The 14,967-nt window shown below is 43.3% G+C and overlaps 1 protein-coding gene across 1 annotated transcript in view; it reads right to left on the bottom strand.

Annotated features, from left to right (window-relative positions):
- The window catches only part of LOC125771433 (uncharacterized), a 113,470-nt gene that overhangs the window by 36,992 nt on the left and 61,511 nt on the right, over positions 1-14,967 (bottom strand). The window contains exon 6 of the mRNA XM_049442051.1: positions 14,489-14,593. Coding sequence (XP_049298008.1) covers positions 14,489-14,593 — 105 coding nt within the window. The remainder of the gene's footprint in view (positions 1-14,488; positions 14,594-14,967) is intronic.

Genomic DNA, 14,967 nt, shown 5'->3' with positions numbered 1-14,967 from the left:
GTTGATGGTTACTGATAAGCCACCGTTCTACCTTGCTAAAGCAACGACAACTGGAAGTACGTACCAGGAAAAGAAACTGAGAACGATGGAGATAGTGAGCAGAATGAGTCCTTCACAAGGACTTTCTCTCATGCTGGCACTGCTCATGCAAGTGACGGAACATTCCTTCGTTGCTTCCTCATCGCTTCATCATCATTATCAATTATCCTGAAGGTGTTTGAGAAGCCGTTTCCCCTTCGCTGGGGGAACCCCTCGGCCACCAACCCTCTTCAAATGGGCAACCAGCAACCATCTTTTCGGGCGAGCAAACGGTATACGTGTGTTTGTTATCCATATCGATAACGGTTATTTGCTAATATTTGCCGATATTAGTGTCATAAATTTGTGGAATCTTTTCGTACGAATCTGTACCAGTCGGAGACACGGTTTCGTTGCTGTGTATGTGTGTGTGCGTTGCATGGACTTCTAAACGAAGACGCGAAATGGGAGAGTAAGAACCCGACGGTAGAATTATACCGTTCCAGTGTCTCTAACTAAATCTTTTACGATGTTTAGCTGTTTGCCTTTTGTTGGTGCTTATGGTGCAAAGGTGCAAGTGAGACGATGGGTTTTATTCTCCGCACCCACTATTACACCTTTTTCTCGGCAAAGGTATCGTCAACTTGCTAGGGCTTCGAGAGTAAAATTTAACCTTCGGGTAAAATTGTGAAAGATGGCCCATAGGCCCCCGTTCCGACAACGATAAGCGATGGAAGCAAAGCTAAACAGAGTGCCAGAGCGGTTAAAAGCGACCGTAAGGTACTGATGTTTCTTATCGAACGGGATAGGCTGGTTGGCAGGTGAGTTCAAGAAATTACCACCCCGTGTACTAATTAGACAATCTTGTCCGTGTTCGTGTGCCGTGGAAGGTTTCGTACTTGCGGAAGGGATTTTACAACGTCGCTTGACAAGTAGTCCCTGTCAGGAGCAGCTGAGTGAGCACTGCACGAGTGTACAGTGAAGGGAAGTTGGTAAGGTTGAAAGTTAAAATTTAATCTCACTCTTAATGGTCGTTTGGAGCTTTCCGGCGGGCAGATTCTGATTAAGATTCACCGAGCGTTTCACGAAACGGTTAGAAGGAACCAGATCTTGCTAGTGTTCAGTGTGTTCTAAATGGCATACGGTGAAGGGAGGAAGCCACAGTGTCGGACCAAGTGCAGAGAGGATGAACGAGCGAGAAAGAGTTCCTATTGCCAGAGGACATCTTCGGTAGCTTCCGGAAGCTATAATCAGCGTTCCCCGTGGGAATGTTCGTCGCTTCCTTACGGTTGCGGGGGGCTGTGACGAAAAATGATTAGGTTATTAGTTGTCTAGGAGCGAAACCTATCAACTGGGCGGTTGGGAAACATCAAGCGAACCCAAGAAACGGTTCACAAACAACCGGAATCGTTCGATGTTTAAGTTAATCGATAATAATCTGTTATCGAACATGAAATTATGTTCCGCAAGTTGTGTGAGGGGAAGTGTGCACTACGAGAAAAATCATTTCCTTCTACTTTAGCTTTGGTACTAAATTTAATAATCGTAGTTTCATTTATATTTTATAACTCATGTGATTGTAAATAAAGTAAAATTTTAAAAGTTCATTATAAGAAAAACTGCTGGTTTTCTATCAATTAATTAATTTTAATCTATTCAGGGATTTTCGTGTCATGCTTCTTAAGAACGACCTAACCGTATCAAGACTTATTTTAATTGCTACGGGGGACCTTTCGGATGGGATTCGATACACGGTCCTGTCGTGTAGAATCGGCGCCGCCTTTTATTCTCGGTTTTCTGTATTCAAAACATTAAAAAAACATTTTTATGGTTTTACAGTTTAACCTTTTTAATTTAGTTTTTCACAGCACGTTGAAGTAGTAGTGGGTACTCCGGAGTGGATTCATGAATCTAGTCCGACTCCGACGTATAAAAACCGTAGTATACTCCGAAGCAATTACTTCGGACTCCGAAGCTTACTCCGATGATAATTCCGGACTTGACAATGAATTACTCCAGAGTTGATACCGGTTTACTCGCCAAGAAACTCCGTAGCAATCTCGGATTTTAACTCCGGATTCCCATCCCACCCCATCCCCAAGCTCATCGTTCACCTTGTGCCGGAGTTAAATGCACTCGGATTGCTCCGACTCCTGGAAATTTGAGTTTTTACCCATCACTAGTGGAAAACATCGAATGATCATATTTCTTGTCAAAGTAGCAAATGTAGCCATTAATACCTAAAACTACACGAATTGTACCGTCAGCAGTAGTACTGATTTGATTGAATAATATTGAACTACCACCAAACCTTCCAGTACCTTCAATTTAAAATCTAATTTTTACTACAAAAACCTCCAACCGTTATTCATCGTTTCCTTCCGTTGGTGTGTGGTTCGGGCGTGAAACTACCAATGCATTTGCCACACGATGGTTCTATTTTTTCCAAACCCTCGTTTTTCCCCTTTCCCCCTTTCGTGTGTGTGGGGCTCCAATTTAACGTGAGGTCGCTTAGCCATACTTTTGCTAACTCAATTAAAAGCTGATTTATGGTCCGTACTTCACCCTGCACTGGTGGAATAGCTTTTCCGCGTTGCACTGATGCTAGTCAGACGGGGCCAATGCTAGCTTATCCTGATTTCCCACCTCACACGCTCGTTAGACACCACTCGCTGCTCGCTTTTCAAATATTGGCCCCACTGAAATAGTGTTTCGAGCTAATGCTTCCCTGGAACGAGCCAGCTAATTGCTTATGCTCTTTCGTGCATATGTTCTTAATATCCACAACCCCGGTCACACCAGGTCTCTCTACCTACCCTGCAGCAGCACCACCATATCTTGAACGTCTGATACTGGCTGAACGGCAGCAAACTTACTGCCATGTCGAGCTCTTTAAGTTGATTGTGCTCGTATATTTCGCGCATTTCCATTTCGCTTCTACCAACCGAAATGACCACACGTGTTTTAAGGAACTGCCAGTAGCAGCAGCTAACGAAAACGGGCTGCGTTCCCAAGCAAGAGGTTTGACCCCTCCGGTTTTGGGCCAAAATGGTAATTGCTTGCCCGACCGTACACGCGGGTGCAAAAACCACATTCGAAGTGCAAAACCCACCCTCCCTCCCCGGGGGGGTGGAACCGTTTTGTAAATCCACGTGCCGGTAGTACACGGTTTTGATGAAACATTTCCACTTTCCACAGTTCGATGGGTTCGAAGGTGTTTGTGTGCTTTTGGGTACATGTGTAGTACCGTGGCGAAGGAAGGAACCGGCAATTATTCGGCACACGCCGTGCCATGCACATACAATCCGATGTAATGCTCTTGTTTTGTCGGTGGAAAACGATGACCATGCCTGACATTGGTGCAAGCATGGTGGTTACATGAATAATGGGAGCACGTGGCCACACAAACACACGGGAAAGAAAAAAACCCAGAACAGTGTGTAGAACATTGTAATAGCATGATTTGGATAAATTTACGAGGAATTTCGCAGGCTAGCTTGGTTCATTAAAACCGGATGCGCTGAACACCACCTTCAAGATGATTAGATATGGGAAATTAAATTAATCTGCATGTTAAAACAGTAACTCAATAACCATGCATGGGTGGTAGCTTATCTTAACATTCTCTTCCCCTTTTTTAGTATTATTATTCACACGTGTTCTAAGTTGAACAGCAAAGCAAAAAATAGGTCCTTTTTGAACGAATAAAATCCTATAGAAATTATTTTTGACTCTTATTCAAAACTGTGTTTTTGTACATTCTCTAACCTCGTTGTTCAAACACTTTCCTTTCCTCTTTACAATGAGTAAGATACATTTGTTTGTCTTTCGTAGCATTAAAAAAGAGGGAAAATAAAGGCCTAGACTAGAGCAAACAGCACTCAAAATAGCTTCTTTTGACCGATTGAGCCTGATCCCATTTGGCTTGGTTTGGTCTGCGCGAAGTAAAAGCAAACATCTTTATACGTTTTTTTTCTGATTGGAGTTCGAGTGAGGAATGTTTGAGATGAAGCATCCATGTTGGAAAGTGACCCGTACTCATCATCATTTCGGCAACACTGTTCGATCAAGCCTGTTTTCAAGGAATTTAGACGAGTTTGTTGCGGTTTCCACCAACCCCACACAAATACACACAAATGGAACATACACAATCGAAAATCTTACTATTCTGATCAAAACCCTGGGCCCGGGAGGTACCACGTAGTCCACAAAGTTATCGTTTTTATCGACAATTCTTGACCTTATATGATTAGGATGGTCGGGTTTTCTTTTCTCGGGTAAGTGGGCGGATGGATGGTGAGCAAAAAACGCAAACCGTACGACCAACAACAAAACCAAACAAATGTATTGGATTGAAGTCAAAGGACAATAGTGAGCTGCTTGAAAACTTTTCGAGCTTAGCGTTGATTCTTCTATCTTTCCTGCCGACCCGCTGCGCCTCTTATATTGAGGGAAAACCCGAAAAACCCCTTAAAAGCCTAAGCCTTGTGCGATGTGTAGCATGAGCCGGGAAAGAACGTTTTGAATGACTAAAATAAATGGTTCACTTTCCCAGTTCTATTTGATTTCCTGCCACGGTTTGCTATCGTGAGTCAAGCCTGGTTCGGTTGTTCCGCTTTTCCCGTCGGAGCCCTTTTAAACTTCTGCCCTAAGCTTCGGAACACCCGCATACACGTACGGGGGGGGAAGAAAAACGCTTGCAAACGCTTCCAAAAACCGCATATGTTTGTTTAGGACCCCGAAGCCCGGTTCCATTTGTTACGCCCTTGCCGTGTCCTTTGCCCCACGCTTCACGCTACGGTTGCGTGAGCAAAGGAATATCAAATTAAAATGTTGTCCCAAGTTTATCTTCTATACAGCTGCACCGTACGGGCCCGGGAAGACGCCGTAGGGCGATTCATTCCGACAGGAATGAATTGAGCAGAAATATATGGCCGACAGTTTGCTACATTGAAACGCTGCCCGGCTTTGTGGTGGCGGCTTCGGACTTCGTTCTAAGGGCCGTTGAAAAAGGGGAGGGTCCAATTTTATGGACGAACTCATGATTCGATTTTTTCGTCCCCATCCCCTACCTTTCCGTAGGCATAATGAAGGCTAAACTTAAAGCTTGCCCAAAGCGGTAAAAAACATGGAAACTCAATCGAACTGTTTCGGGTTTTGCAGTAGAGGCTTTTATCTAGAATGAAACAAAATCAAGAAAAAAATCACCCTGTACGGTCAGAAAGATGGAGATGAAAACGCACAATAGCAAGAAAAAAGCCTTTTTCTTATATAGGAAAAATCTAGGGACTAGAACCATCAACTTTCTCAACCACGGACTGTTGACACGCTTAATTAATAATCAACAGCGGTCCCTTATTTTTTTTACTTTTGCACAGCGAATGTTCCTATTATTCCATTCCAAACCCGCTAACCGGCAAAAAGTAACGGTGAAACTTTCCCGTGTACTCTCGGGATGGTTTAGAACATTGGAATCTGTGCGTCTATTATCGCAAAACGGGGTCAAATAGAACGAGTTCGTGCTGGTTGTTTATGAATCAATCCGGGCGTTTTCGGAAACCCTTCTCAGAAGCGCAAACTCGCGTAGTTCCTGTTTCTGGTTCTGCCAGCACCGCCGACGGAACGTCATGCACTTTTGCCGCTCGATCAGCTTCCGGAACATCGCGTGCTGCGTGAGGTGTAGTAGTAGTAACGATGGCACCATTTGCTTTGAGTTGATTCATTCACCTGGTGAGATGGATGACTTTCGAGCGAAACGATGTACCGTCGGTTTGGTGATTTTAGAACTTCCAGGAACTACTTTAATATCCGGGAACAGTTCCTGCTGCCGTACTGTGTTGAACCGAAACTGTAGGAACCGTGGAATACTTCCTAGTTACACTTACGAGTTGTTTGTGTTCAAAGTAAGCCACCAGGCTTCATGGCAGGACGTGTGTGAAGTAACAACGAAATAAATCACAGTAAAAACACTGTTCAGAAAAGTGTTCGGTAGAAAGGGAAAAAAACTATCCCTCGAAAACACTTTTCGCAAAACTAAACGTTCGAGTAATCCTTGAAATGCATGAAACAGATCAAAGCTTATGTTAATACTTTCAAGAGGTAAATGTGCTTTGAGCGTTTGATCAATAAATATAATTCATCCAAAATAGTTGAGGCAGATATTGTTTTAATTCTTCAACTCTTTTAATTTTATTTCTTATAAAATGTCTTTTACTTTTGCATCTCTCTCTCTCTCTCTCTCTCTCTCTCTATCTCTCTCTCTGTCTCTCTCTCTCTCTTTTCATGGCTTAACGATATGTGAGGCCATGTCAGCCGTTTCTGGCTTACTAGACTTATTTTTACCACATAACCAGAGAGCCAGTCTTTGTTACGGGGAGACGGTCCGGATGGGATTTGATCTCCGCACGTGTCGTGTAGAACCGGTTCACCACCAAGCCGACCTCTACATTACTGATGGGTAAATTGTAAATGTTGCCGGAATCGGAGCCGGAGCCGGAATGACTCCGCCACAAGTGAGCGACGGAGAGGGGGGAATCGATCGATACATGTTGAATCGAAGTCGAAGTGGATCCACGATTCCACCTCGGATTGCACATCACTACTCTGCATCAGAATGTCTCATATATTTGTATGAGTTCTTCAAATCATACACAAGAAGCTATGATTATTATTAATTCTCATTTATAATAATTCATCAATGTCACAAATAGAAAGAACTCTTCGATTGGCATTGCCAAACCTTTCACACTTTATTTCAAAAGAAATAAGGTAATGAAAAGTGTTCAAGAATCAAACTATAAACATTTCTCGTCATCCATCCTTTAACCATTGACCGAAGTAAAAGCAAAGATTTTCACTGCGCACTAATACTGATGATAGTTCAGTTTAAATTTGTTCGTAAAGCTTCTTCAAAAAGGATCTTACAGAACCGTATGCTACCAACACGCGTTGCCCGTTTTGCGGTTTGTTTTCGCAAACTTTTGATTGCCGTTCCAGGTGAGTAAGTTCTTTGAACTCTCAAAGCACTCGTTGATGGGGTCGGACTACGAACAGCACCTTCCCGTTTTTTTGATGTTTGAAGATGATTTGATAGCCCAAGATTTGATGCACTTTTGCGGAAATGTATCGTGTGTTTGCAGCGTACAACTGACACCGTGCAGACACATGCAGGCATACATGGAGAGTTCTGGGTAGAGAAGCGCATACAAATTCAAACGCCGAAAAGCATCACCTGCTCGTTATACGGTGGTGAGCAGTACAGCGTGAAAGCACAGGACGAAGTTGAAACACGGTTGGGCAAAAGGTATAAAAGTTGTTAATTAGTTTTTCTCTGGTAAGCGGCTCTTGGAATGATACTCCGTTAGTTTAATGACTTGTACTTCTTCGTCTCTTGTTTCGTACCCGAGCAAAACGAGGAACGTACGGAAAGTTTCCCCGGTGTTTTTCCTTCACCCCGGTTAGGCCATCAAATTCAAAACCGACTTACGATGGAAGTTTACTTTCGAATGTTGTCTCCATTTTCTTGTGAGTTCAAATGAAATAAGATGCTACAATGTTGCACCGGCAGAATTGCAACCCGCTCAGACGAAGTAGTTTGCAAGACAAAAACCGCTTCCCTTTGGTAAATTCAAGAAGAAAAGTACCGTCAATTAGTGTTTTTGGTGTGCTAGTTCACCAATGCCGTGTTACAACAACGGCCAATGCATCTGGAGAAAATAATTGACAGAAGAAACGGAACTTTTTCCAAGATATTCTAAGAAGCTCTTTGTTGCTGAAGACTTTGCACACTTTCCACTTTCCAAACAGTTTGTAACAGAGCCTTCTAATTGTCCATTCGAGATATCTTCGTGCTCGACTTCGTACAGATAGAGTTTTGCCGGTCTGATAAGCTGTTTGAAAATCAAATTTCAATCTACTGCAAAGAAAGATGACCAAAGCCCTCAGTACGCGCTCCTTGCTCAACTTGCCCAATTATCCCTTTTCTCACATGTGTTGCCAATTAGGAAGGATGCACAGCTAATAAAAGCTTTGCATGCAAATTTGTCTAGACAGCTATTGTGGCATTGTGGGATGTTAGCAAACTTCGAAGCGAAATAAAACAAAAAATAATCTTGCACCAACAGACAAACTTAAGCTAGCATTTCTCAACCGTCTCTAGGATTGGTAATCGAAACACTTATAATTGCATTTCAATCGACACGTTGAATCGTGCCTATTCTAAAGCGAATAGTAGAAAACGTCTGTTAGCAATTTGCCATCTTCTCCATACGGGATTTTTTTCTTCTGTTTTGTGCCGCAGCATATCTAAAGAACGGCTGTCAGGCCAATTTAAACCCGGATTCTGCGGGCCGATTGCGTCTTAAAACATTTTCAACACCCAAAAAACTTCAAAATATGATGCAAAAGGTACAGAAAAGACACACGACAAAAAATAGCTCAAAAATACGCGTTAATTGTGCAACATCAAAAAAAGAAGAAAAAAAACACCCAATTGGTTATGATGACCGAACCGGGGTGTTTCCCTGCCAGAAAAGTAACAGTAACCTAAGCAAAGGACAGCAAAAATGCTTGGTTCGGACAGGTTTCGAAAAGCGAGGAAAAAATTGTCTGAAACAGATCAAACACACACACAAAAAAAATGGAAATGCCTTTTACCACAGTTTCGTTCTTTTCGTTTTCGATTCGTTTCGATTCGCAAATGCAAATCCAATAAGCAATGGTTAGAAAATGGTAGAAACCGTGTCAAAAAAATACGCCAAGGGAGGAATTGCATGCAGCATCATAACTGGTTGTGTTCTTGTCTTCCGGCACGGAACATTTTACTACAAAGCGAAAAAAGCCGAATCCAGATGAACTTCGCTACAACACGCAACATTCGGAACGTTCGGGGTTCTCGGGAGCTTTTGGTGATAGTGTTGCCTTTGGCAGACATTAGTAAGCAGCAGCAGCAGCAGTGGAAGTAGCAAGAATAAGATTAAACCAGCAGCACACTCGGTTTCTTGCAACATAAGCCCGTACAATGCAGTGCCGTCTGGCAATGGTTTGGAATACAAATCGCAGCGGTCCTAGTTGCATTGGAAAGGAACCAAAAAAAACCACCGAGCCATTCAGCGTTCTGAAACAGGACAACACAAAAATGTTTCCTCGAGCATAAACAACAAGCATGCAACGGATAAACGGAGTTGAAGGAAACAGCACCATAAGCTTACTGTTTGCACATGTGTGTAGAAATGGTCGATGATAAGTCCAAAATTTGAGGTACTTTGTACTAAGCTTAAGGAAATAGTCGAAAGATGAATTTGAGCAATTTTACTTTACTTTTATAGTAGCACGTTCTTCTACGTGAAGTAGTGATCTAGCTGGAGCGTAAATGTCAATTGCAGAGAGCAGCGCCGGCGAGTCTATACGATTGTCAAGTAGTCCTGCGACGAAAAGTCTTAGTACGTTCAATTCCGCTAACGCATAACTTCAAACCATTCGTACAGCACCAGGACTGGAACGCACTCAGGGCATTCTGAAGACGCAGTTGATCTTCCTGGCTGCGTATTGGAAGGTACAATTTCGTGCCATTCGCGTAAAGCAGGTGACTATCAGGAGGAAGCACACGTGTGACGTCATTCAGGAAGATCACGAAGAGAAGCGGGCCAAGGTTGCTCCCATGTGGAACTCCTGAAGAGGCGTTGATGGATCGGAAAGTGTGGCCTTCCATCTTCATACGATACGAGCGGTTTGGGAATTCCTGCTCTATCTTCAAGTCAGGAAACCTCTCAACTAATAGCCGACGAAGTGCTCGGGCGATAATGTTGAAGATTATGTCCAGGATGTATGCTAGTTTGCTTGACAACCTTTCTGTGACATAGATACGTCAATAATATGCATCCGGATCCTTGCCACAGGAATGAACCAACAGTCAGCGACATCTTAGCTATGTCTACGGCTCTGGTACTACATACAGGAACCACATACCATAGCTTAGTCAGTAGAAACCCATTTAGAAGAGTTATCTTCTCACACTCACACCTCTGAGACGTGGAAATATATCCAAAATTGGTGTAGTTCCTCAGGCCATGTTCGAGAGGAACAGCTTCCAAAAGACATCAGGCTTTCACAGTTACGATCATTAACAGTGATGTAAAAGAATTGTGAAAATGACACTCGTTGATCTATACCACAAATCAGCCACAAGGATAAAGAATTTTTGCATTATTCTTACTATCGTTGAGTTAAACAAAACAGAGCAGAAAAGGATTTATTGTTTTGTTAAAAGCTTATCAAAAAACACAAAAAAGCTTTAATTACTCGCAGGTATACAACTATTGTGACTGTTTAAAAAAATCAGTATTGAAACATAAAATATTCTGTTATTGCTCAAAACGCCATTTTTATGATTCCTAAAACAAAAAATAAAAAAATTCATTTGCTAAACAAATATTTATGACCAGCATTTCGCGTGAAACTGCTCCACCATGCTACCGAATCGAAAGATTTTTGTACCATTCACATTCGATCGTTGCACGTTTCGGTTTCTTTCGCTACTTCTTGGAGCCAGTGGATAGAATGCTAGCGTATTCACCGCACTTCCGACAGAACAATGAAATGTTTCCTATAAAACCAAATCCGGCACCGGTACGAATGGGTGGACGGGTTATCGGTTTGCTTCGAATCGAGAAATGTGTTGCGATTTCGTTCCACCGGCACTAACCGAATTCCTGGCCACACGCTTGGCTGTTTTTGGTGCCTTTATGCTGAGGCGCAAATTACTACGCGCCCGTAGCCGCTCGTTGGTCGATCACCGATGTAGTGAAGAAAGCTAGGTACATGCTGGGAAAACGGCAAACGCGAAAACCCTTCGAGATTTGTGCAACGTAGTGGCCTAGCATCATCACTCTTCCCGTGGAGGGAGGAAGACCGTGCAAATGCATTGCTTGCTAACTACCATTCCACCAGCACAACGCGGGCTTTTTTTTTCTGTTGGTGTCCATTGATAAATTTTCCATTGGAAAACAGTACAATAGTACACCGTTCTTTTAGCAATGAAAAAAAAAAGCGCAGAAACCCAAGTCCCATGCGGGGACTTTGCTGCTAGCCAACGGAAGGTTGGAGGAAATGATGAAAATGCATACACATTTCCCTGTGAAATTCTGGATGCCGAAGGAAAATGTTTCACCACCCATCGTTGGCTTTCCCTTCCCTTTTTTTTTGGGGCAGTGGTTTGGTCTTTTCCGCCCAACCGTGCAAAGGTGGAAAATGCGAAACAATATTGCAGTACATCACCGCAGACAGCAATTCTTCTCGCCGCAGAGTGAAAATGTTTCCTTTACGGCCTTTCCTTTCCTTCCTGCACCATCTCACTGCGATACACACATTCCTGTCCGAATGCTTTCCCTGGTGTGAGTTATGTGCACGTTGGATGATGTTTTTTTTTTTGTTGGTTGTTGGTATCATTTCCCCTTTTTCCCCTTTCCACACCCGAGGTTCTCTGTCCACTATGCTGACGCTCATTTTGTTGCAATTCCTCCCGGGAGTCTTCACCGGGACTCCATTAGGTTGTACCGCTTTCTCGTGTCTTGTTTTTTTTTTAACTTTGCTCTCTTTCTCATTACAGAATGAATGGCACCGTTCGGTTTTTGGGTATTGGGTACGTGTGAAAGCAAACCCCACGTCGTGATATGTTGCTGATATTTGGCCCCACCAGCGCCGCGCATCGCAACATGCGCGAGGCAAAAAATAGCGAACATTCACACGCAGAGAGTACCTCCTCCAAGGGGAGCAAAATGGAATCCAGTCGAAGGGATGGATGTATGTGGGAAGTGGTAAAAAAGGGACGCGGCAAGGGGTTGGAATTCATTCCCGGAACAATAATTGCAAACGTGTGTTTCCCGGTGGTTCGTTTCGCCCGCGGAAACTGCGAGGTAAACCTCCTTGGGGACAGCACCGTACGAGCGTACGAATCGGTAATTCAGCAAGGTGTGCAGAATGGATTATTTTTGTATGTTTGCTACTCGCGTTCCGCTTTGGTCATATTTTTTCGTCATTTCATCCTTGCCCCTCCTTGCATCGTTTTCCATCCGGATGATCCTCTGTTCGATCTGTACTACAGAAATAAACTTCCGTTCTACATTTCTCATCCAGTGCCAATCGGTTTGCAACGATGCATAATTTGGCGTTGGTGCTGAAAGATGAAAAATTGTCCACAGAATTGTTAATGGGGATCGATTTTTTTTACTTCTTTATGGGACAGTTTTATTGTACATCCGAAGCAAACATGGGAAGATATCCCTATGTGATACCTAGAGGCGTAACAGGAGTATGGAATGTATCAGTTTGATGAAACGAGTTTTTTCAATTAAAAACTTCATTTTTAATATAAAAAATGTAATAAGCTCTGTTAGATGAATAGCTCTTTCCTAACCTTAATTTAATTTTCTAGAAGAACTGATAAATACAAACACTGAAAGTACTGGAACAGTCAATTTGACATACCCGGTTCCTTTCTTTAACTTAAAAATTTTTGGGTAAAACTTTAACATAATTAAAACATGACTTTTATAATGTTTAGCATCAGTTTAACAGCAGTTCTAGGAACTAAATCTTTATTTCACTTTTATATTTTATAAATCGTAGCACGTCTTTTTATGTTTCTAGAAAAAGGACACCTTGAAAGATTTTCCCCATCACCTTTCTCCATGTGACATTATCCATTTACTACCCTGTTTAAAAGTTGAATGATTATTACCCTAACATTGATTGACAGTGTGTGCAATCGAATCGAAAATTGATTCTAATATGATAACATATCGATTCTGCTTCATAATTCTTACAGAGCCGCCCGTATTTGCGCTGTATATCGAGCATTAAGGTAGCTGGAGAGAATTCCATTCCTTCCACCTGCAGTCCCAAAATGTAAACGTAGCAACACGAGCCACAACCAGGCACAACATCAGGTGAAAAACGCTTTCGAAGCTTTTCCCAACCATCATGCTAAAACCCGCGTACACCGGGCGCACTGATTGGTATGGATTCTCCAAGCGCAGCAAAGATGATTGAGATCGGCTCATCCGTACCGTCTCCAAGGAGTTTCATCGTCGGGGAGCACAACGAAGCAATGGAACATTTGCGACGGGAAAGGGGCAACAAATTCCAAAAAGGAAAACAAAACCAACCCGAAAAAAAAAATTATCCACAAAGCTTTGTTTCTCGGGCCTTCGTTGAACCGTTGCGCCGTTTCTTGTCGGTTGAAGAGTTTTCACCAATCACCATACACCGTGGCGCTAGGGTATGGGAATGGAAAGATAATGAAAATGTATATTTCCACTCGATTGCTACTGACGGAACCGTGTGCCCGGACTGTACAACGGATGACTCGTACTCCCCAGATCCCAAGGTCCCCGAGTCTCCCGAGTACTGGTGCTGGAAGTAAATTTCGGTGTGCCAACGAGTGAACGAAGTGGGCGGAGATGAAGCAAACGGGTGAGGAACAAAACCCGTACATGAACCCCACATGATCCGTATTTTTCCATTTTCCATCCTTCGCAACACTCGGCACACCGCACTCCGGTCTGTTTCTGCAAGGAACCCATGAAGCATTTGCCATGGAGAAACACATAGAAGAAGGACAAAAAAAAAACTCCATGCTTCTCGTTTGTTATCAATGTTGCCCTGTTTTCTTCGCTACGTGGCCATTTTTCAACACGATTTACCGAATTCGGAGAAAAGCGATACTTCGAGAACAGAAATCCGTACACCGACCGTACCGTGTGCAGTGCTTCACATCCTGTCCCCGCCACTGTCCCCTAGCTGGTGCGGCAGAATCGAACGAGGATGACTTCTGCATGCTGGTGAAAGTCATGGTTCGTTTCGGTTTTTTGCCGTTTGTTCGTTGGTTGATAAATAAACATTCGCGACATTAAGTACGAGCGAGGGCAATGCAAGCGTGAAGAAACCGTACAAGGATGTACGGCCAGTGTAAGGTGGCCCGCCGGGTGGTGAGGTCAACTGACTTCGTGGTCTTGACTTGGAGGTTCAATTTTTGCCGTGCAGAAAACACATCGAAACAAGAGGTTCGAGTTCGGGAAATTGTTTTCGCTTGTCTATGCACTGTGCCAAACAGGGTTTTTCCGGGAACGTTTCCTTCGGAAATGGAACCGACACATCCCTCCGGTACGGGATTGTGCTGAATCGTACGAGTTTACCTTTACCCCTGTCCCGATGCATCGATTGGGTTTTTTGGCCCCAGCTTACAGCAGACGTACAGCGACGTGTTCCGGAAATGAAAATAAAACTCCCAATCTAGCATAAGGGGCCACACATTCACATACGGGGTAGGAACGTAGTAAAACCGATAGAACAAGATCACCGTGGGAGTTGAGGATGTTTCGGAAAAAAAGGAGTGGTGGTGGTAAGAAACAAACCCTTCGCCCAATATGTGGCGTGCATGTGCGCCCAAAGTTGAAAGTGAAGTTTAAATTACCTTGACAGATGCTGTCACCGTAGATGTTTCGCTGAAGTACAGCTGATGACCGGAAGCCTTCCCGCACCAGGATCCACCGGTGAATGGACGTCCCAGTTCGCTGAGCTGTGTTGGTGGAAACGGGGGACAAAGAAAGAACAAAGAAGTAAACAGTTTAATGTGGATGGTTGCTTTCTGTTGCTGCAGTTTTGTTTTCGAAAGAACCTCGAGAACCTTTTTGGGAAAAAGAGTTGAGCACCAGCAAGAGCATTTAAGTGAACAAACAAAACACAAGTAAAAAAAACACACTGGGACGAGAAAAGGTTGATAATGTTTTATTGAATTGCTCTAAGGAAAAAGGGGGGGGCGACGTACATGACGATCGAACGTGCCGGGACATTGATTGATGCATGGGGACGCGTTTTTGGGAAATTTATCTGCCTTCGTGGAAACACATTCTTCGATGCGGGCTTTTTCTTTTCTTTTTTTTGTTGTGGAAG

The sequence above is a fragment of the Anopheles funestus genome, chromosome 3RL (assembly GCF_943734845.2).
Source record: "Anopheles funestus chromosome 3RL, idAnoFuneDA-416_04, whole genome shotgun sequence".
In the NCBI taxonomy this organism is placed as follows: Eukaryota; Metazoa; Arthropoda; class Insecta; order Diptera; family Culicidae; genus Anopheles; species Anopheles funestus.
Note: the sequence above shows the minus strand (reverse complement) of the source record. Positions and strands in the feature narration are given on the sequence as shown.